The sequence below is a fragment of the Bufo gargarizans genome, chromosome 4 (genome assembly GCF_014858855.1).
Source record: "Bufo gargarizans isolate SCDJY-AF-19 chromosome 4, ASM1485885v1, whole genome shotgun sequence".
NCBI classification, from domain to species: Eukaryota; Metazoa; Chordata; class Amphibia; order Anura; family Bufonidae; genus Bufo; species Bufo gargarizans.
The window spans coordinates 102,137,299-102,160,283 of record NC_058083.1 but is presented as its reverse complement, the minus strand read 5'-3'; the positions used below and the strand labels follow the sequence as shown (position 1 = coordinate 102,160,283).

The window sequence follows — 22,985 nt, the reverse complement described above, 5'->3', positions numbered from 1 at the left end:
AACGTGAAAGGTGTCATAAGATCTAAGAGACTGGCTGCACGTGACGTGATCTGACAGCCTCTTTGGTTTTACTTGTTTTCAGTGTTGTTGCTAGTAATGACCACACCTCTTGTCTCAGGTGTAGCTTAGTGGTCATTCCAACTCTTCTATTTAGTCTGGCTTCACCCATCATACTATGCAGTTGATAGCTTCAGTTTGGTATTTGGAAGTGCTGGTGTGTGGTCCTCTTCTGAGTTCCTGCTCATCCATTTGCTTCAGAAATTAGGTGTTACTTCCCTTTCATAATGTGTTGTTTCCCCTCTGTCTTTTGTTACTAGGCATCAGGAAGATGCTTGTTCTTTCATATTGGAAGGAACAGGCTGTCTCAAGCCCAGACACTACTCCGGGGAAATTCAGGGTTTCCAGAGTCTTAGGTTCCAGTGTATGAACATTCCAACCCTCAAGGTCCGTTCATACGGATAGGAGTCAGGGCTAGGATTAGGGTTTCCATAGGTGTCCGTTTCCTTTTCCCTAGCTTTGAGGCCTAATTCCTTTTCCCTTCCCTCCTGTTGTCGGTGTGGTGTTCCCTCCCACATCACTACGTGACACACACCCATTGAAGTCTATGGGTCCGTGAAAATCACTGATACAACACGGATGGCATCCATTTAGTGTCCGTTTTGCATCCGTTTTTCACTGAATACTGATAGGACATTCTTTGGAAATTAATTTCAGCTGAGCAACTTCCGTGCATTACGGATGACACACGGACCAACCATGGATCCTTCACGGACATCTTCACAGATGAAACACACGTACTTTTTTCATGGATCTGACATGGAAATGTGAACAAGGCCTTAGAGTGAACATTTTTGGGGGTAGTTAGTAATGAAATAATTCCATTTCCCATGAGACAATATCTTGCGCCATCTTTTCACTGAAGTGCTATGATCAGTGAAACCCAAGGCCACATTCACATCACTGTGTATTATTCTGATCCATAAGAAGAATAGAAAAAAAACTATCCTTTATTTTGAGCATCCATTGTGATTACTTTGCATCCGTTTTTGTCAGTTCCGTCAGAGATCCGTTATTGTAGATTGGAGAAAGAAAAAGTCCTCCACACAAGATTTTCTTCTGATGGATCAGAAGAACGGAAAACTAAACGGTGATGTGAATGTGGCCTTATTCTACATTTGCAATCATCTGCACTGCTGAAAATGGGAGTCATCCCCCTGTGCACATAGAATTCTATTGGAGGTATCGTTCTGAACCCTGCAGAATGTTACATGAGTGCCGCGGCCTGTTACCTCTGCAGGCGGCAGATTGGCATTGTGTTCTTTACTTATTAATGAGGCATTTACTTACTAATGAGAATGATGAACATCAGTGCGCCGACCGCTCCCATAACAAGCGTCATCTGTAAAGAGAGAAAGCGGTACCATCACTAATTCTTGTCGTCTCAGTTTGACTCCCTTATCACGCAGATTAGGTGTTTGTAGGGGCTATGCTGTGAGTCAGAGGACTTTCCACAGTTCGTTAAGGGGTAAATGCTTTGCATAATTTTTTATTTTTATTTTTTAAACAAAGGTTGGTGCAGAGGCTAATACCTGATGATATTGGTGATTAAAGAGTTAATGATATATCTGCAGTTAAGGGTGGGTTCACATATGCATTGTATATTCCGTTAAAATATAGTCAACAGGACTTTTTTTCCTTCTTACATAGTGGAACAAGACGGAATCTTTTATTTGTGCCCATGAAACTCTATTAGGACGGTGTTCTAACAAAAATCCTTACTTCGTGAATATACCTTACCCTTCGTGATTTCCGTGGGTGTGCGCCTCAGCGTAAGCGCACTACCACGGCACGGGTAAGCTAAAATTACAGGGAGCGCTGACTCACAGACACCGCGTGTGCGCCCTCAGGGGTAAGAAGATCTGACGGTCTTTTCTCCTTACCCTCACACTGCACACGCGCGGATTGTGAAATCTTCTTTTGCTCCCAGCACTCTCAACTATCTAGGGGGTGGGTGGTGGGTGCAGTAAATTGGGGGGGCATAACTCTAACCCGGGTAAGGAGATTTCACAATCCGCATGTGCGCAGTGTGAGGGTGTCATGGAACCATGAACCAGACGTACAACAAGGAATAAGTGGAAAATAAGAAGGTTTTATTGAAGAGCAAGCCGTAAGCAAAGTCCGAACGGATGGCTAAACCGAAGCAGGGTCTTGCGGAGACAGAGGTCAGGAACCAGAAGGGTAGTCAGACGAAGCCAGGAACAGGAACCAACGGGGTAGTCAGACGAAGCCGGAATCAGGAACCAACGGGGTAGTCAGACGAAGCCGGAATCAGGAACCAACGGGGTAGTCAGACGAGGCCAGGATCAGGAACCAGAAGCAGCAGCAGTCTTGGAAGCATGTGAACACAGGAGGACCAAGCAAGGAACTGAAGCCACAGACCTCCTATATATATGAGCTAGGCATCCAGCTCCTCCCAGTGGGAAGGAGGAGCCGCAGGGTGGGAGGCTACAAGAAAACCCAGAAACCAAGATGGCCGCCAGCACATGTCAAACGAAAGGAACAGCAAGGAGGTAAGACCATGACAGTACCTCCCCCTCAAGGGCCCCTCCTCCGCGGAGTAAGGAACGGTTTCTGAGGGAAGCGTGCGTGGAAGGCTCGGAGCAAGACAGGAGCATGGACATCTGCGGAGGGAACCCAGGAACGCTCCTCTGGACCATAACCACGCCAATGGACCAAAAACTGCAGCCGGCCGCGGACCAGGCGTGAGTCCAAGATATTGCTCACCTCATACTCCTCACGATTGCCCACTTGGACCGGACGAGGCCGAGGAATCGAGGAAGTGAAACGATTACACACCAGTGGCTTCAACAGGGAGACATGAAACACGTTGGAGATCCGCATGCCAGGAGGAAGCGCAAGGGCATAGGCTACCGGGTTTACCCTGCGAAGCACTCGGAAGGGACCAACAAAGCGAGGCGCCAGCTTGGGAGTGGGCACTCGAAGGTTGAGGTTGCGGGTGGACAACCATACGCGGTCTCCGACCTGGTAGGAAGGAGCGGGCGCTCGTCTGCGATCAGCCTGGAGTTTCTGGCGCTGCGCAGAGACCTCAAGGGACCTCTGGATCTGTACCCAAGAAGCACGTAGGACGGAAAGGTGATCCTCCACAGCCGGAATATCCTGGGGAGAGAATACCTCCGGTAACACGGCAGGTTGGAACCCATAATTGGCCATGAAGGGAGACGTCCCAGAGGAAGAGTTCACCGCCGTGTTCCTGGCAAACTCAGCCCAAGGCAGGAGGTCAACCCAATTGTCTTGGTGATCGGAGACATAGCAACGAAGGAATTGCTCCAAGGCCTGATTGGATCGTTCTGCGGCCCCATTGGACTGAGGGTGGTAGGCAGAGGAGAAAGAGAGATGAATCCCCAACTGGGAGCAAAAGGCGCGCCAGAACCTGGACACAAACTGACTCCCCCGATCCGACACAATCTCCTTGGGCAAACCGTGCAACCGGAAGACCTCCCTGGCAAAAATCGAGGCCAACTCTTGTGCAGAGGGTAACTTCTTGAGAGGAACACAGTGGCACATTTTGGAAAACCGATCCACAATCATGAGAATGACCGTATGGCCTCGGGATGCAGGGAGGTCCACAATGAAATCCATCCCCAGGTGTGACCATGGACGCTCCCCGGTGGCTATGGGTTGCAAAAGGCCCAACGGAAGGTGCCGAGGGGACTTACTCTGGGCACAAACGGAGCATGCCGCTACATATGCGGCGATGTCGGAACGTAGAGAAGGCCACCAGAACAGACGTGAAACCGCCCAGGACAGCTGATTCTTTCCAGGGTGCCCCGCGGCCTTGGAGTTATGGTAGGTTCGCAACAACCGAGTGCGCAACTCCTCAGGCACAAAACATCTGCCGTTGGGTCTCCCAGAGGGAGCACCAGATTGAGCCGCCAAAATCTGCTCACCCAGAGGAGAAGTCAGGCTGGTGCGAATAGCGGCCAGGATCTGATTCGGGGGTATGACCGTAGTCGGAATCGACTCCTCCCCGGACAGCTCGGAGTACTGCCGTGATAAGGCATCCGCTCTGATGTTCTTGGAGCCGGGTAGGTAGGAGACCACGTAATTAAAACGTGACAAGAACAGAGCCCATCTGGCCTGACGTGGTGTCAATCTCTTGGCCTCAGAGAGGTAGGTCAGATTCTTGTGGTCCGTCAGGATGAGAACCGGAACCACCGAGCCCTCGAGCAAGTGCCTCCATTCTTTAAGGGCCTGCACGATGGCCAATAACTCCCTGTCACCAATCTGATAGTTGCACTCCGCGGAAGACAGTTTCCGGGAGTAAAACCCACAAGGAAGCAGAGGACCCTCTGGTGTTCTACGCTGAGACAGGAGGGCGCCTACTCCCGTCTCAGACGCGTCCACCTCGAGGACAAAAGGCAACCCAGGGTTGGGATGCGACAGAATCGGAGCCGACACAAAGGCGGACTTTAGAGCCTCAAAAGCTCGGATGGCCTCGAGCGGCCAGACCTGAGGATTACTGCCCTTCCTGGTCAGATCCGTGAGAGGCTTGGCTAGCATGGAAAAGTCCCTGATGAACTTCCGATAATAATTGGCGAAGCCCAAAAAGCGCTGCAGGGCACGAAGCCCACTGGGCTGGGGCCACTGTAAGACAGCCGAAACCTTCTCAGGATCCATGGAGAACCCCTCAGCGGAAATGATGTAACCTAAGAAGGTTACCTGGGATCGGTGAAATTCGCATTTCTCAAGCTTACCGAACAGCTTGTTCTCTCGTAAGCGTTGCAACACTCGTCTGACATCCAGAATGTGGGCCTCCATGGATGCAGAATATACCAAGATGTCATCCAAATAGACCACCACACACTGCTGCAACAGGTCACGGAAAACATCGTTGATGAATTCCTGGAAGACTGCGGGCGCATTGCACAACCCAAAGGGCATAACCAAGGATTCATAATGACCGGTCCTGGTGTTAAACGCGGTCTTCCACTCATCGCCCGCCTTGATCCTTACCAGGTTATATGCCGCCCTCAGGTCGAGTTTGGTAAAGACCGTGGCCCCTTTGAGGCGATCGAACAGCTCGGAAATCAAGGGTATCGGGTAAGCGTTCTTGATCGTGATGCGATTGAGACCCCTGTAATCGATGCAAGGCCTCAACTCGCCGCCCTTCTTTTTCACAAAGAAAAATCCAGCCCCTGCCGGGGACGAGGATTTGCGAATGTGTCCGCGTGAAAGCGCCTCCCTCACGTACTCCTCCATGGCCTCATTCTCCGCTACCGACAGTGGATAGACTTTGCCACGAGGAGGAACGGCACCGGATTGTAACTCTATGGCACAATCGTATGGGCGGTGCGGAGGTAGGGCAACCGCGCGCACCTTATCGAATACATCCCGGTACTCTTCGTATTCAGGAGGCAACAGAGAGTCCGAGGAAGTACACAGCAACTTGACAGGCCCATGGATGCAACTAGCCCCACACTGCGGTGACCACGAGAGGATCTCGACCGATCTCCAATCGAAAGTCGGATTATGCTTCTGGAGCCAGGGGTACCCCAAGACCACCGAGTAGTGTGGAGACGAAATAACCTGGAGACAGACCGACTCTCTGTGAACGGCACCAATGGCTATCCCCACTGGAAGGGTCTCATGAGTCACGTGTGGCGGCAGAAGGGGTCTGCCGTCTATCGCCTCAAGAGCCAGTGGGGAACCTCGAGGCTGCAGAGGAATGGAATTGGCGGCAACGAACACTCTATCAATGAACAAACCACCAGCACCAGAGTCCACCAACGCCTGGGTCGTCACCGAGCCCCCGACCCAGGAGAGGACAACCGTGATCAGTGGTTTGTCAACACGGGAAACCGGGGACGAGGAGACTCCACCCAAGATCTGCCCCCGACAGGACCTCAGGTGCGAGCGTTCTCCCGGACGGTTCGGACATGCCAACCGAAAATGCCCACCGAGACCACAGTACATGCATCGGCCCTCGCGTCTCCGGAGTACCCTCTCCCCCTCAGACAGGCGAGCAAACCCCCGCTGCATGGGTTCACCCCCAGACAAGTCATCCCCAGGAGGCGTGGGAGGAGAGGGAGGCACGGGTGGGACAGCAAACGTAGGCGCCAATCTGTTAGGAGACCTCCGCAGGCTCTCCTTAAAGGAAGGTCTCTCCCTGAGTCTGGTGTCAATCAAAATCAGGAAAGAAATAAGAGACTCGAGCTCCACTGGTAGGTCCTTAGCTGCAACCTCATCCTTCAAGGCATCCGAGAGACCATGAGAGAAAGCAGCGACCAGAGCCTCATTATTCCAGCCCACCTCTGCTGCCAGGGTACGAAACTCAATGGCGTATTCAGCTACGGATCGTGAACCCTGTCTGATGGACATAAGGAGCTTCGCAGCAGAGGCAGCACGAGCCGGCACATCGAATACCTTCCGAAGAGAAGCAACAAAACCGGAAAACTCGGCAACCACCGGATTGTTGTTCTCCCATAAAGGGCTGGCCCATGCCAAGGCCTTGTCCGAGAGCAGCGAGATCAAGAAGCCCACCCTTGATCTCTCAGTAGGAAAGGCATGTGGCAGCAACTCGAAGTAAATGCCCACCTGGTTAAGGAAACCTCGGCACTGAGTTGGCTCTCCCCCAAAGCGCTGTGGAAGGGGGGCAGAACCGGTCATACCCTGAAACACCACAGGCGCAGCAACAGGTGTCAGGGTAGACTCTGGCGCAACAACCGGAGCGGCAGTAGGAGCGGGCCCAGGAGCGACAACCGACCCATCGGCAACGGAAGCTAAATGAGCCGTGCGTTCAAGCAGGGTTTGCAACGCCACAGCGAACCGACCCAACAGGTGATCCTGCTGATCAAGTCTGGCAACCAGCGTAGGTAGCGAGGGTGGCCCTGTACCGTCAGAATTCATGGCTTGGTCCTAATGTCATGGAACCATGAACCAGACGTACAACAAGGAATAAGTGGAAAATAAGAAGGTTTTATTGAAGAGCAAGCCGTAAGCAAAGTCCGAACGGATGGCTAAACCGAAGCAGGGTCTTGCGGAGACAGAGGTCAGGAACCAGAAGGGTAGTCAGACGAAGCCAGGAACAGGAACCAACGGGGTAGTCAGACGAAGCCGGAATCAGGAACCAACGGGGTAGTCAGACGAAGCCGGAATCAGGAACCAACGGGGTAGTCAGACGAGGCCAGGATCAGGAACCAGAAGCAGCAGCAGTCTTGGAAGCATGTGAACACAGGAGGACCAAGCAAGGAACTGAAGCCACAGACCTCCTATATATATGAGCTAGGCATCCAGCTCCTCCCAGTGGGAAGGAGGAGCCGCAGGGTGGGAGGCTACAAGAAAACCCAGAAACCAAGATGGCCGCCAGCACATGTCAAACGAAAGGAACAGCAAGGAGGTAAGACCATGACAGAGGGTAAGGAGAAAAGACCGTCAGATCTCCTTACCCCTGAAGGCGCACGCGCAGTGTACGTGAGTCAGCGGTCCCTGTAATGTTAGCTTACCCATGCCGTGCTAGTGCGCTTACGCTGAGATGCACACCCACGGAATTTGAGGCGCACATCCCGGAAGCCACGAGGGGTAAGGTATTTTTTTGTTAGAACAACGTCCTAATAGAGTTCTATGGGCACAAATAAAAGATTCTGTCTTGTTCCGCTATGTAAGACGGAAAAAAAAGTCCTGTCGACGGAATATACAATGCAGATGTGAACCCACCCTTGACTAAAAAGATATTATTAACTCTTTAATCACCAATATCATCAGGTATTAGCCTCTGCACCAACCTTTGTCAAAAAAAATAAATAAATTATAAATAAAAAAATTATGCTAAGCATTTACCCCTTGACGAACTGTGGAAAGTCCCTTGACTTACAGTACAACGGAATGGCTCTAAAGGGTTCAATTTTGCATTCCGTCCTTATATTCCATAATAACCCTGTTATAACGGAACGTAATAGATAGGGCATCCTAAAAAGGGTCTTCTGGAATTTTAACATTGTCAGTTCCGTCAGATGTGCTGGGCACTGAGTGCCACCACCCTCGCCAATCAATTGTTTGTATGGGTGTCACAGGAGAAAATTATCATGAGAGAAATTTTTAAAGTCAGTTTTGCAGGAGCCTGCATGTATGCCAAACTCATCAATGGGGCATGAGGTCTGATAACTTTGGTGCAACTGTTTGCATTTTTATAGTGCATTTCTTCTTACTACTCATTCTAGCGATTGGTGGGGGTGTCAGCACTCAGACCCCTAACAATCAAAACCTTTCATATGTGGCATATGACATATCAAAGATTTTTCTCGAATGTACAGGGCCACTTGGGTTGTTCAGCCTTTTTCCAAGCAACGTGTTGCACCTAGTGAAAAAACTCTACTCAACTACTACCCACCACTCCGTTCCAGTTCCCTGGCTCTGTTCTGCAATCTTCCAGTCCCTGGCCTGTGAACTTCCAGATGGGGTCACTTGTGTCACTGCAGTCAGTGATGAGCATCTATGGTAATGTGTCCCCAATTAAAGACCGGAAGCTTAGAGAACAAGGGTGCCAGAAGCAGGTGCGTATTATCATCCCCAATAATTGGTCCGAAAATCGGGCAGTGTAATAGGGCCTTAATAGGATGTATCTGCGTCTCGTATGGCCAAGCACTACTCAACTGAAAGGCAACTGCTTCTCAACTGCTGCAGAGTGGCTGCATGTGCTTGTCCCCGAGTAGTGTAAAAATACTAAATGTTGCATAATTTTTGTGCAAATAAGCCTAAAAAGCCACAAAGCCCTATTTTGCAACTTTTTGTAGCAAGTTGTTGTTCATCCAGGCACGCAGACTGCCAAGGCACATGCCTCATCATACATTTGTCGAATCCTCCAGCAGAACAGGAGGGAAACAAAGCCGGCGTAAAAAGCCGGTCTTTAAAAATGTATGTTTGTTTATTGCAGTTACTTGTACAAGTGGACCTCACCTTACAGTTCTTCCACCAGTGTTTCCTCTTCAGTTTAGCTGCACTGGTCTCAAACTGGGATGCTCCTGCCTGCAAAGCATCGGCCCTGTTGTCCAGCTCTGACAGCTTCTGATCTCTGTCCAGCACCTTGTCTACATTAACACGCATGATGTCCACCACCTGCCACCACCATTAACATCCACAAAAACAAAGACATGGCAAAAAACATGAGTATATAAAAGAAGTTAATGTGGCGCAAGAAGCCGAGCAGCATAACAAGAACTGTGTGACCTGGAGCGTTCATGTTTGTTGTGTGCCATATGTCAGTGGTCCCCATAACACGGGATCACTACTGTACATTAGGGGAAAGGTGTCAAACAGTCTAAACGTTGTGCTATAAGAAATGTAGTAAATTAGATATTTTATTTTAAAAAGCACCCCCCCCCCCCCCCAAAAAAAATGTTGTTCAGCCATTTATCTTGGTCAACCTTATTCAAGATTTCCAAAAGTGACAACCACCAATGGCAGCTATTACAGTAGTGTTCTGCAGTCCATGTAATTATGTTAATCATGCTTACCAACTTTTCAGGGCTGGGGACACATTGTTCCACCAACATTTTTGGGTTATAGCTTTGACATAACATGCCTCTTATACAATAGTTTTTGCCCCTTTACTAACGACTCTCTCCAGCCATGCCTCTTTTTGCTGTAGGTCCCGCTTCAGTGTATGTTTGGGACTGCTTCTGATCTGATATCCCAGCACTTCACACAATTAAGGAATTTTTGTTTTTGTTTTGGGGGGTGCTGATAGACTCTCAGGAGGTTTGCCAACTCTTCCAGGAGGTCTCCACTTTTCCATGGAGAGTTGGCAAGTATGCCGTAAAGAGTTTTTTCAATATATTTTTACTAATGACCTATACTCTGGATACCCTCTTCCCCTGCTGATCTACTTTTTGGGAAGGCACTGGTGCTCGTAGTAGCTCCGTGGCCTTCCTTTTAGCAAACCAAGCACAGCGCGCCATACATTGTACAGTGGCTATACTTGGCATCACAACTCAGCCCCATTCACTTCCAGGGGTTGAGTTGCGCCTAGGCCTCGTGACCGATGAACATGATGTCACATGGAATAGGCTAAGCTGTGACAAGGCAGTGAAACCTGTGCCTTCTCATACACCTGATAAGCGGGGGTCACTTGGTGTCGTACTCCGGATATTGTAGGTACGACAGGATAGGCCATCAGTATAAAATGCTTGGAAAAACAATTTAATGGAGGGGAAAGGGGGGTCATAAAATTAAAAGAAGCGTTACTTACCTATTTATCCCTCACCATCTTATTGTTGTCAATCTGGCCCATGCTGACAGTTTCTCTATACTTGTCTGTAGCAGTGACATGCTCAGATACCCATATGACCTCTGTAGTGAAGCACTGGTGTTATACGCAGGGCCGTCTTTAACATTGATCGGACCCTGGGCAAGAATTTACTTGAGCCCCCTGGATCCCGCCTTCCCCCACACCCTAGCATGCAATCACGCCCTGCACCACAACACACAACCCCCCCCCCCCCTCCTTCTCCAACCACCCAGCACCCTTACTCACATAAAACAAGTAATATATATATAGCTTACAGTGAATTACTGTAAATACTTACAGTTCTGAAGACTCCAGCAGGCTCAGGACCAGTGCTCTGGGCAGCTGGGCTTAGGGCTGGAAGTGGGTACTGCTCTGCAGTTCAGGAAGGAGACCGGGGCTCGGCTTACCCTAGCGTTGCAGTGCCTCAGCAGGACGTCACTGCGCGCGACGTACGCAAAGGGCAGGGGAGTTCGGGAGGAGCAGCAATCAAGTAAGTCCTTCACTATGCAAGCCATGCCGCTCGCATAGTGAAGGATAGGATCGGGACACGGAGCCGGCGGAGCGGAGGCAAGATATTTTAAGACAATGTCATTGAATTTGTGGGCAGTGGCCAGCGGGGCTCAAGAGGCAGCTTCCCCTTTTGCCCTGCATTAAAGACAGCCCTGATGGGGGATCTATGGATGACACAGTTATGGGGGATCTATGGATGACACGGTTATGGGGGATCTGTGGATGACACACTGCTATGGGGGCATCTGTGGATGACACTGTTATGGACATCTGTGGATTACACTGTTATGGGGGCATCTGTGGATGACACACTGTTATGGGGGATCTGTTAATGAAGCACTGTTATGGGGCATCTGTGGATGACACACTGTTATGTGGGATCTGTTAATGAAGCACTGTTATGGAGCAACTGTGGATGACGCACTGTTATGAGGGCAACTGTGGATGACGCACTGTTATTGGGGCAACTGTGGATGATGCACTGTTATGAGGGCAACTGTGGATGATGCACTGTTATGGGGGGATCTGTGGATGATGCACTGTTATGGGGCAACTGTGGATGACGCACTGTTATGGGGGCAACTGTGGATGACACTGTTATAGGGGCATCTGTGGATGACACTGTTATAGGGGCATCTGTGGATGACGCACTGTTATGGGGGCATCTGTGGATGATGCACTGTTATGGGGGCATCTGTGGATGACGCACTGTTATGGGGGCATCTGTGGATGATGCACTGTTATGGGGGCATCTGTGGATGACGCACTGTTATGGGGGCATCTGTGGATGACGCACTGTTATGGGGGCATCTGTGGATGACACACTGTTATGGGGCATCTGTGGATGACACTGTTATGGGGGATCTGTGGATGACACTGTTATGGAGGGGATCTGTGGATGACACATATACATCTTTTGCCATATATGTGTCCTTGACCGGAAATTGTGGTCCCTAATGCATGGAACAGATGCCCAACATTCGTGTGCAAGAGGCCTTAGAGAGCTTTTAATGAGTTCAGCTGTACCTATATAAATCTGTATTAGTGATGCGCCCCTAGTGGCAGCTGTCAGAATTAGCAAGGTACTATCCATTCCTCCATATTTACAACATGACATTTGGATGGTTTATCCCTCGTTCCTTGCATGGTCAGATCTCACCAACATCATAAAACCCGGACAGCCGCTCAGCAGCAGACTAATTCCATGTTCAACCCCAATTCCACCAAAAGGTCCGGAAGGACTACAACAGCATTTCAATTATCTGCAAACATTCAATTTACTGGATGAAATATGGGATTCTACCAGTTTTTTCTTCAGGTGATCAATAAATAAATTGCTCATATTTTTGAAAATTGTATCCCTAGTATTCAAGCACCATTTCTATAGAAACATGTTGATATAGGTCAAAAAACACTAATAGCTCGTGCTCCGATGGCAGAGAATGAACTGGTCTTTGTCACCTGTTGTGCTACATTAAAATGAATGGGAGTTATGAAAGTGCTGTCAGGAGTAAGGCAGCGTATTAGTGAATGGCTGTATTTCTGTGTCAGGCAGGTGCTGCACGAGCAAATAGAATCACTGGTTGCATAAAAAGGGGCATTGATGGACCACAGACACTGCAGAGCTGACCTAAATTATTTCTTCAAAGTTACTAATGGAAAATACATTGATCGGGAGGCATCTGCTGCACCTAGACAGATGCTTTTTTAATTGCGGTCAGAAGAAAACTGGCATACACTGTCGAGGGGGCTTGTAAGGGCAGACGCACCAGGAGAATTAACAGCAAGCATTGATAGCTTTTTTTTTTTTAAAGGAACCTGTCATAAGACCTCCAACCCTTCTTTTCGGCATAGTACAAAAATTCCCGTTTAGGTTTAGCTCCATTGAATGGAACTAAACCGCAATTATCTGAGAAAATTTATAATCTGTCCTGTAAACTGCAAGGAACTCAAATCAGGTAAGTCAGCACCACATTTTTTTAAGGCTATGTACACCTTTGGGGGCATTTTTTATGATTGCATTTTACTCATTTTGGGCTAAAATAATTTTTTTATTGGTCTTCATTAAAAATATTCTGCTGTTTCTGAGATACAAGCGTTCATGTCAGTCTCAGAATGTTTTATTTGAATTCCATCATCTGAGGACCCATGTGTAGCTCTGATCTCCTGATCTCATAAACATGTATTTTAGCTATAATGAGTGTCTATGAGGTCAGGACATCAGAGATAAGATCTATGTATCAGCTGGTCAGATGATGGGATTCAGAGAAAACTGACTGTGACCCTTGTATCTCAGAAATAACTAAACATTTTAATAAACACCAATTGAATTTTTGGGGGGGGGGGGGGGGGTGTGTGGCTGGATGCTGAACAGGACAGCTGTGTTAGTTTGTTCCCCGCTCCTGACCTACTACACAAACGGCTGAAATCAGGCTAAGACAACCAGCAACTTAGCCCTCAGGCATCTCTAAGATTGGCTAACTCACCCCAGCCTGCGACCATGATATGGGGGAAGCAGAGGAAGACGGAACCTGTTAAGATGACCACGTACTATCAGCTGGCGTCCAACGCCCAAGATGATGCCCGCTCCATGCACAGTACAGGCGACACAGACAGTGGGATGGGTCTGTCCTTTATCTCGGCCACTGCAATTGCTGTGAGATTGCCACATGAGATGCCGAACGGAATACCAAAGCCTGGTAACTAGAGATGAGCGAACACAACGTTTTCAGGTTCGGTGTTTGGGCGGTGGAGGAATTCCGTTATGTATTCCGTTAGCACAGAATAAAACGGAATTCTATGACAGAATACAAAACGGAAGCCTTTAAGACGCATTTCGACATAATAGAGGTCTACGGGCAGCATAACGGATCCGGCTGCCCATAGACTTCTATTATGATGGAATGCCTCTTAAAGGCTTCCGTTTTGCCTCCCGTTATAGAATTCCTCCACCGCCCGAACTCAAAACTGAACCTGAAAACGTTGGGTTCGCTCATCCCTACTGGTAACTCACCATGCTCTTCTGCATCCAGGTCAGTCTTTTCATCACCTAAGTTCCCTGTGTCTATGACTAAGCAGGTTCAGTAGGCAGAAACAGATCCCGCCATTACTGAATCCAGTATGAAAGCCATGTTGCAGGAACTGAGTAGCTCCATCCAGGCAGACTTTCAGGTTACTGTGCAGAATATCTATAAAGAGATGGGTGATAGAGCTGCACATTTGGAGGGAAAAAATGGATGAGTTTTTCAGGGCGCACAACTCATTAGTGGATGTGCAAAATGAGCTATATGTGCAACATTCAACAGTGGCAAGGGGTCCCTTTAAGAGGGATACGTTTTTTCTCACGCCAGTTGCAGTGAAGCAACAATGGGACAAAGTCCCTTTAAGGAATGGTGTTGTTGGTGGTACCCAGGTGTAGCAATGGCCGAGTGGTATAGGGTGGCCTAAAATGTCCCTTTAAGTGTACTTGTGTCATGGTGCTCCTACCTGGATATGCTGGACCCCAGGCGTTGTCATCCGAAGCAGACAAATAGGGTGAATAATTGAGGGATTTGGAGAAATGATTGAGTCCAGACCTTGTGATGAAGTTCAATAACAGATTTACTTTTAGTAAAGGTTTCCACAACAGTTTATAGACTTTCTCTTGGTCCCAGCAGGATTTAGCATATATACTCTGGCAGGCAAACACAACTCTGCTACATCTGTGGCTCTCTGGCTCTACTGTACTGACAGGCTTGCTGTGTAACTTTGCTTTTGCTGTATGCTGCAACTTCTTTCTGTGTAGTCTGTTTCTAGGTTTGTGAAGGGAATCTCCTCCTGGCTTCGGAGGCTTCAAGCTGTGGCCTCTATGTCCAGCAGAGCTGAAGGTGCTCTAGCTGGCTTAGCTTGGGCTTGGCGTTGCCACATCAAACGGTCACGTGCTCAGCCCTTGCTTCCTTCCCCTAGCAGGGGGTAAGCTAGACTGCCTTCTAACTAACTAGTCCCCTTCCCCCCTTAGAGGGAGAGTTTGAATGGAAAGAAGGGTTCCATTCTCTGTAACTATAGCTCTGCCGTGTTTGCTGCCACCTTATGGTGAACCAGGTAAATTACATGAACAATAACAGTTACAAGAAATAAATATGCACAATGTATAGGACCTGAAATAAATGCATTAGATGACACTATATTAGACCATAGGAGATAATAGCAGGGTGCAAAGGTGGTAATGCCACTCTGGGGCGTTACATATGATGATATGGGGACCCTTAAGTTGAAACTGGTAGACCTCAAGGGAATTTTTGACGATGACTTCTCTATATTGCTCCCTGACACTGAACAAAGCGATATGATAATAGATAGGGTGCATATAACCCCCAAACTAAAGCAGTCACACCCATCTGTCCCCAGGGATGTATTGCTGATTTTTATCATTTCAAAGAAACTGTTATGGCAGCTGTTAGGAAAACTAAAGAGTTGCCTGAGATATTTGCTAACATTTCTTTATTTGAAGAACTCTCCGTTGCCATGCTCAGTAGAAGGCGGAAATTCTCTACCACCAAGAAGCTCCTCAGAGAAAAGTGCATCCCATACAGATGGGGTTATCCAGTAAAGCTACAGAGCCACAGAAATAGGACAACTGATGTTTTGTACTCTCCTCAATCAGCTTCTAAATTGATGGTCACATACACACTACAGAAAATCTACTAGCCTGCAAACAAGAAGACTCCAACCCTGACCCCTCAGTGAACCACCGTTGGATCTCCCAAATCCATGCAGAATCCACCTGATTGAGGTCATCATCATCAAGGATTGTTATGGCTACCTCACACTTATTGCCTTGTGAGGCAATTATGAACCAAGCCAACTTCTAGCCAAGTTGCTCAATTGTTATAGTTCCATTGTTTTAGCCTTTATTCTACTTATAACATGCAGGCTAGGTGGGATCCCTGGGTGGTACTCACTCAGAGATGATATCCAACCCCCCAGCTGTACCAATTGTCTGAGTTATGGTGGACTAATAAAGACACTTACTTATTTACTATTAGTTTTAATTGGTCTTTATCTATTTCTAAACCCCTATTCAAGAGATGTAGGCATCATAGGCATGCTATCCTCAGGTCAGGAAAATGTCAGCAAATATGTTTATCACTATTTCAATATGGTGTTCACAGTATCTTCTGTCTTCTAAACAGCCCTTTCAAAAGATATTTCTCGTGGAAAGAAGCTAAATCACTTAAATATTATATCCTTTGTGTGCAGGAGACCCATTTGTACAAGAAATACTCCCATATAATGAAACATAGGCCGAATGCACACGGCCGTGGAACACGGACATCAGTGGTCTGTGGTATCCCGGCCTGGCCTCCTGCTGACAGCAGGAGCGCACCGAGTCATTGGTTGCTATGACGCCGTGCGCTTAATGCCGCCGCTGCACTACAGTCATACACTCGTATGATCTATACGAGTGTATTACTGTAGTGCAGCGTCGGCATGAAGCGCACGGCGTCATAGTAACCAATGACGCCGTGCGCTCCTGCTGTCAGCAGGATGCCAGGCCGGGATACCACAGACCGCTGATGTCCGTGTGCATTCGGCCATAAAGGGGGAGATTTGCCAAACTGGTGTTAAGTAGAACTGGCTTAGTTGCCCATAGCAATAAGAGTCCGCCTTTCATTTTTCACAGCTTCTATGGTAAATGAAAGGTGGAATCTGATTGGTTGCTGTAAGCCAATTCTACTTTACACCAGTTTGATAAATCTTCCCCCAAAGATTTTCATCACATTTTCACTACACCCAATATTGGTGTTCAGTGCAGATATTCTATATAGAGAAATGAAAGATGGAGATGTGGGGTGCCCGTCAGTATCTTCCTATTATAGAGCCACCATCCTAGATCAGGTAAAATCTCTCCGGCTACAAGATACTTTCAAACTCTGGTTTACCATTGAGATGCAGGAGCTGGGTAAACATAGCACAGCTGATAGGTTGACTTTGTTTTGGGGGTCGTTTATGGACTCATGGGGCACTTCGGTTTTTAACCCTTTCACTACCGAGCCACTTTATATGTTATATCCCAGGCCGATTTTTGCAAATCTGACATGGGTCACTTTATGTGGTAATAACTTTGGAACGCTTTTACTTATCCAAGCCATTATGAGACTGTTTTCTCATGACACATAGTACTTCATGTCAGTGATAAATTCACCTTTATTTATAAAATAATCCCAAATTAACCAAAAATTGGGAAAAATTTACAATTTTCTAAATGTGAATTTCTCTACTTTTAAAGCCTCCTGCACACGACCGTATGTATTTTGCAGGCCGCTAAAAAACGGATCTGGAAAAAATATGGATGACGTCCGTGTGCATTCCGTATTTTGCGGAACGGAACAGCTGGCCCCTAATAGGTACTATCCTTGTCCGTTATGTGGACAAAAATAGGACAAGTTCTACAGTATCTTTCAGCGGAACGGATATATTGAAATATGGAAACGGAATGCACACGGAGTGCCTTCAGTTTTTTTTGCAGGCCCATTGAAATGAATGGTTCCGCATACGGTCCGCAAAAAAAAATAGAACGAACATGGAAAGAAAATACGTTCGTGTGCAAGAGGCCTAAGGCCTCTTTCAGATGGGCGTTGCGGGAAAATGTGCAGGAACAGCCGCGATTTTTCCGCGCGAGTGCAAAACATTGCAATGCGTTTTGCACTCGCGTGAGAAAAATCGCGCATGTTTGGTACCCAAACCCGAACTTCTTCACAGAAGTTCGGGTCTGGGATCGGTGTTCTGTAGATTGTTCTATTTTCCCTTATAACATGGTTATAAGGGAAAATAATTGCATTCTGAATACAGAATGCATAGTAAAATAGCGCTGGAGGGGTTAAAAAAAATAAAATTTAACTCACCTTAGTCCACTTAATCGCGTAGCCCGGCATCTCTTCTGTCTCCTTTGCTGAACAGGACCTGTGGTGAGCATTCATTGCAGGAACAGGACCTGTGGTGACATCACTCCGGTCATTACATGATCCATCACATGATCCATCACCATGGTAAAAGATCATGTGATGGAACATGTGATGACCGGAGTGACGTCACCACAGGTCCTGTTCAGCAAAGGAGACAGACGAGATGCTGGGCAGCGCGATCAAGTGGACTAAGGTGAGTTAAAAAAAAATGTTTTTATCCCCTTCAGGTCTATTTTACTATGCATTCATTCTATATTCAGAATGCTATTATTTTCCCTTATAACTATATATATATATTACTCTGATTCTGCAGTTTACAGAAATACCCCATATGTTCCAGCAAACTGCCCTATGGGCACCTTGCAGTGGCCAGAAGGAAAGGTGCACCATATGGATTTTGGAGGCAGATTTTGCTAGAATGGTTTTTAGGCACCATTTTGTATTTAAAGAAACCCTGATGTACCCCTACAGTGGAAACCCTCAAATAGTGACCCCATTTGGAAACTACACCCCTTAAAGAATATATTAAAGGAAATCTGTCACTGGGATAATTGCTATTGAAGTAAAGCCATAGCCTAATAGCACTTAGTACCTTATTTCCTGATGTGCCTTTTTTCCAGAAATAGATGTTTTTTATCCTCTGAAAAGCCAGTTTATTTGGTATGCAAATGACCAGTAAGGTGCCCAGAGGGGCGTCACTGTTGCAGGAAGGAGCTCAGGCACGCCTCCTGCCACAATGTGTCCACCCACCCCTCCTACATCACATTCAAGCCATAACTCTGCCCCCCACTTTCCCTGCTCCCAGCATGAGGGCTGGCTTGGGCACTAGCAGGAGGCGTGCCTGGGATCCTTCCTGCAAGAGTGATGCCCCTCTGGGCACCTTACTGACTCATTTGCATACCAAATAAACTGGATTTTTAGAAGATAGAAAACATTGATTGCTGAAACAAAGGCACAACTCGAAATATGGTACTAAGTGCTATTAGGCCATGGCTTTACTTCAATAGCAATTATCCTGGTGACAGATTTCCTTTCAGGAGGGTACTGAGCACTTTGACCCCCTAAGCGTTTTACAGAACTTGGTAACACTTGGTATTCTTCCAATAAATGTTGCTTTAGCCCCAAATTTTTCATTTTACAAGGGGTAACAGGAGAAAAAGCACCCCCTAACTTGTTACCCATTTTCTCCTGAATACGTCAACACCCCATATGTGGTGGAAAAACTGCTGTGGGGGCACATGGCAGAATTCAGAATGGAAGGAGCGCCATAAGGCTTTTGCAGAGCACATTTTGATGAATTGGTTTACGGGTGCCATTGTTTTTCTTTTTTGGAGTGATTGTCTTATGTGGGGGCTCATTTTTTGTGGGATGAGGTGACGTTTTCATTGGTACCATTTTATACTATGAATCCACAAAGACCTGTCTTATGGTTGAAACACGTCGATTTTATGCAGTAGGATTACTTGTACTCTCCTCTTTCACTATTACATAGGAAATGTTCCTTTTCGATCAGCTTCTAATATGTGCAGGTCCTAATTTTCTTACATACTACAAGTCAAAATGGGAGAGGGACTTCCAAACTACCTTTTCTGAGAAACGATAGTATACAGCCTTCACCGCAATCTCAACTATTTCTAGATGCACAAATCATATTGAGCTCTCCAGAGAATTACTCTACCAATGGTTCATGGTACCTACCAAGCTTTCTCTTTTTAGTGACACTCCTGATTAGTGTTGAGCGAATCGTCTTTCAGATACAAGATCTGAAGTTGATTTGCTTAAAACTTGTTTTGATGCTGTGCGGAGATTCGTCTCTAAACAGCATTCAAATGTATAGGCTCCAGCGTGGGAAATTAGTTATCATTGAAGTCTCGCGAGACTTCAGTGAATAACGTCCGGACTTGATTTTTCAACTTTAAAACCATTTTAAAACAGGGATCCGAAGTCTGCTTTGGTACCGAGGTACAAGCCAAGATTGAAGCTGACTTTGGATTCCTGTTTTAAAATGGTTTTAAAGTTGAAAAATCAAATCCGGAAGTTATTCACTGAAGTCCCGCGAGACTTCGATGATAACTAATTTCCCTCGCTGGAGCCTATACATTTGAATGCTGTTTAGAGACGAATCTCCGCACAGCATAAAAAAAGTTTTGAGCAAATCGACTTCAGATCTTGTATCTCGCAAGACTTCGTGATAACTAATTTCCCGTGATGGAGCCCATACATTTGACTGGTCTACAGCATTCAGACGAAGCTTTGAGCAAATCGACTTTGGATCTTGGATCCGAAGATCGATTTGCTAATCCCTACTCCTGATACTTGCTGGAGATGTCAAGAGACAAGCTTCTTTTTACATACAGTATATGGTGGGAGGATTCAGGTCTTTTACAGTTCTGGAGGAGAATTGGTAAGCTGTCCTACATCTGTGGATTCACTATTCACAATATTAGATGTCCACTAGCCTTGATGAATATTAGTTGTAAGAGATCGTCTCTTTTCAGGGGGTCACACTCACAGATATCTCACCAGACAACGGATTTTCATGTCCAAACTGTGCATTTATTTTGACAGTCTTCTTATAAAGGATAGTCCAGTTATACATCACCTGGTGGGGTGAGGTTCCCGCACCGCCAACACTTAAAACACAAATAAACTCCTGCCCGTCTAGGCGCTACCTAAACACAATATGTCCCTATCTCACTCATAGAGCTCAGTTCACACATGGACATTATATGCGGCTTTCCTCAGCCAACATCAATACTGCAGCCTCAAGGCTGTGGCAACTCCAGTACCTTTTGGGGGAGTGTGGCCCAGTAGTCCTCCAGACGCTGGGCGTGCAACCCTCGTTCTCTAGGTGTCGCTAGGTCCTCCAAACCTCAGGCTATTCAAAGCCTTGTGGCCCCTCAGTCCTCCTGACTGAGACCACACACAGAGCCTCTGCTTCACAAAACAGTCTCGCTCTCCCTCCTCAGACTGACCTACTCTCAGGTGCTTTATGCCAGCCTGATTACAGCAGGCCTCACCTGCGATCACCTCAGGTAGAAAGGAAAACCCGTACTGGAAGCGTGTGGACTGGGAACTCCCTCTACCAAGCCTAGCCACCAGTCCAAGTAAAATCCAGCCCAGAAAATGTATACAGAAATGTCTCAGCAAACTATGCTTTGCTGAGACTACTGCCACTCTCTGGATTTTATCTGTCTCACCCATCTGAGGTACCTGAAGTTGGACAACACACCTTCCAGCACTGCTCACATTACCACATAGTGTTGAGCGAATCGAAGTCCACGAAGTTGCTTGAAGATCTCACACGAAATCCTGTGCGCTCTGACATATGATATCATCAGGAACAGTGCAAGAATTTGCACCAGATCTTCAGCCAGTATGATTTTATTTATTTTTTTACACTATTTCAGGTCAAATTGATTTGCTACCACGAAATTAATTTGCTATCCTGAAATTCAGATTGCTGCCCTTGCACCCACTACTATCTTCCAAAATACTTACTGTGAGTATGTGAATGTATTTATCTTGGACCAATGTCTGACTACATTGTACTTTCTTGTGGTGAGACACTACTTTGTTTATTTCCCTTAAGGCGCCCATAGCCTTTAAAGCAACCTCAAAAATGACATGGAAGATGGTTACCTGCTAATTACTTTCCTCAGATCTTACTCCTTGGATGCTTTTTAGCTTGGCTCCTTTAGAACAGTACTTTGATCCAGCTCTCGCTTTAAAGATGTAATAAGTTAGGTCTTCTGAATTTAGGACATTGATAATGCAAAAAAAATGTTTATTTTAGTTACCATATTTTTCGCCCCCATAAGACGCACTTCCCCCCCCCCCCCCCCCCAAAGTGGAAGTGCTAATTAGTACCGGGGGACCAGGAAGCGGTGAAGGCTATGTGCTCACCGCTTCCTGGTGCTTGGCTGTGCAGGGCTGCGCACAGCGTGAGGGTGCTCTGTGACCTCATGCTGTGCGTTCCGGTTCACAGAGCACAGCCGACGGAGGAGGAAGACAGAGCGCAGGCAGTGAGCAGCGTCCAGGAGCAGGAGAGGTAAGTGATTTATATTTTTGTGATCTGAGGCTGGGGGCTGCTGAAACATGGCTGGGGTCTGATCAAACATGGTTGGGGGGTTCTGAAACATGGTTAGGGACTGATCAAACATGGTTGGGCTGCTGAAACATGGTTGGGGGCTGCTGAAACATGGTTGGGGCTGCTGAAACATGGCTGGGGGATGATCAAACATGGTTGGGGCTGCTGAAACATGGCTAGGGACTGATCAAACATGGTTGGGCTGCTGAAACAGGGTTGGGGCTGCTGAAACAGGGTTGGGGCTGCTGAAACATGGTTGGGGCTGCTAAACCATGGCTGGGGGCTTCTGAAACATGGCTGGGGGCTGATCAAACATGGCTAGGGGCAAAGAAATATGGCTAGGGGTTATGAGATATAGCAGGGGGCTGATATGAGGCATGGGGTCTCATCTGAAGTCTGAATGGGGGGGTATTCTTTATATTGGGCTCTGATATGAGGTCTGATCGGGGTCTTATTAACATTGGAGTCTGATCTGAGGTCTGATTGAGGGTCTTCTTAACATTGGGGATCTGATTGGGGCTGTGAGCTGAAGTCTGATTAATATTGGGGGTCTGATTGGTGGTCTAACCTGAGGTGTAATGAAAAATATTTTTTCCTTATTTTCCTCCTCTAAAACCTAGGTGCGTCTTATGGGGCGAAAAATACTGGTAAATTTTTAATTATATTTGAAAAATTGCTGCTGAACTTATGGCCAGATATTTGCAGCTGTATGCCCAATGTCAAAGATACACGGTGCATATCTGTGTGCAGAAAATCTGCAAGAAATGTATGCCAAAACCGCTCAAAAAACACACATAAATCCACACTATTTACCATGGTTTTTGTGTCATTTTTGTGTGGTTTTTGGTGCTGATTTTCTGTTTCTCTAAACAGTCCCATTGAAGTCTATGGGGAAAACCACTCTACATAAGGTGCGGAATTACATGAGCAATTGACATGCTGCAGGTTTCAAAATCCACAGAACACATAAAATTTCCGCACCTAAGGAAAAAAGCAAAATGTGCATATGCAGCCATCCACACACGGGGAATACGCACGTTTTTTCTGAGTGGATTTCCATGTGAAAAAAAATGCAGCGTACTATAGTACCAGCAAAGTGTATGAGATTAGATATATCTCTTTTTTTTTTTTTTTTTTT

At 46.9% G+C, this 22,985-nt stretch overlaps 1 protein-coding gene across 1 annotated transcript in view; it reads right to left on the bottom strand.

Annotated features, from left to right (window-relative positions):
* Positions 1-1,339: 1,339 nt before the first annotated feature.
* Positions 1,340-22,985, bottom strand: part of LOC122935249 (vesicle-associated membrane protein 3-like) — a 52,038-nt gene continuing 30,392 nt past the window's right edge. Inside the window, exons 3-4 of the mRNA XM_044291011.1 lie at positions 8,974-9,132; positions 1,340-1,399 (exon numbers count right to left, since the gene is read on the bottom strand). Coding sequence (XP_044146946.1) covers positions 1,340-1,399; positions 8,974-9,132 — 219 coding nt within the window. The remainder of the gene's footprint in view (positions 1,400-8,973; positions 9,133-22,985) is intronic.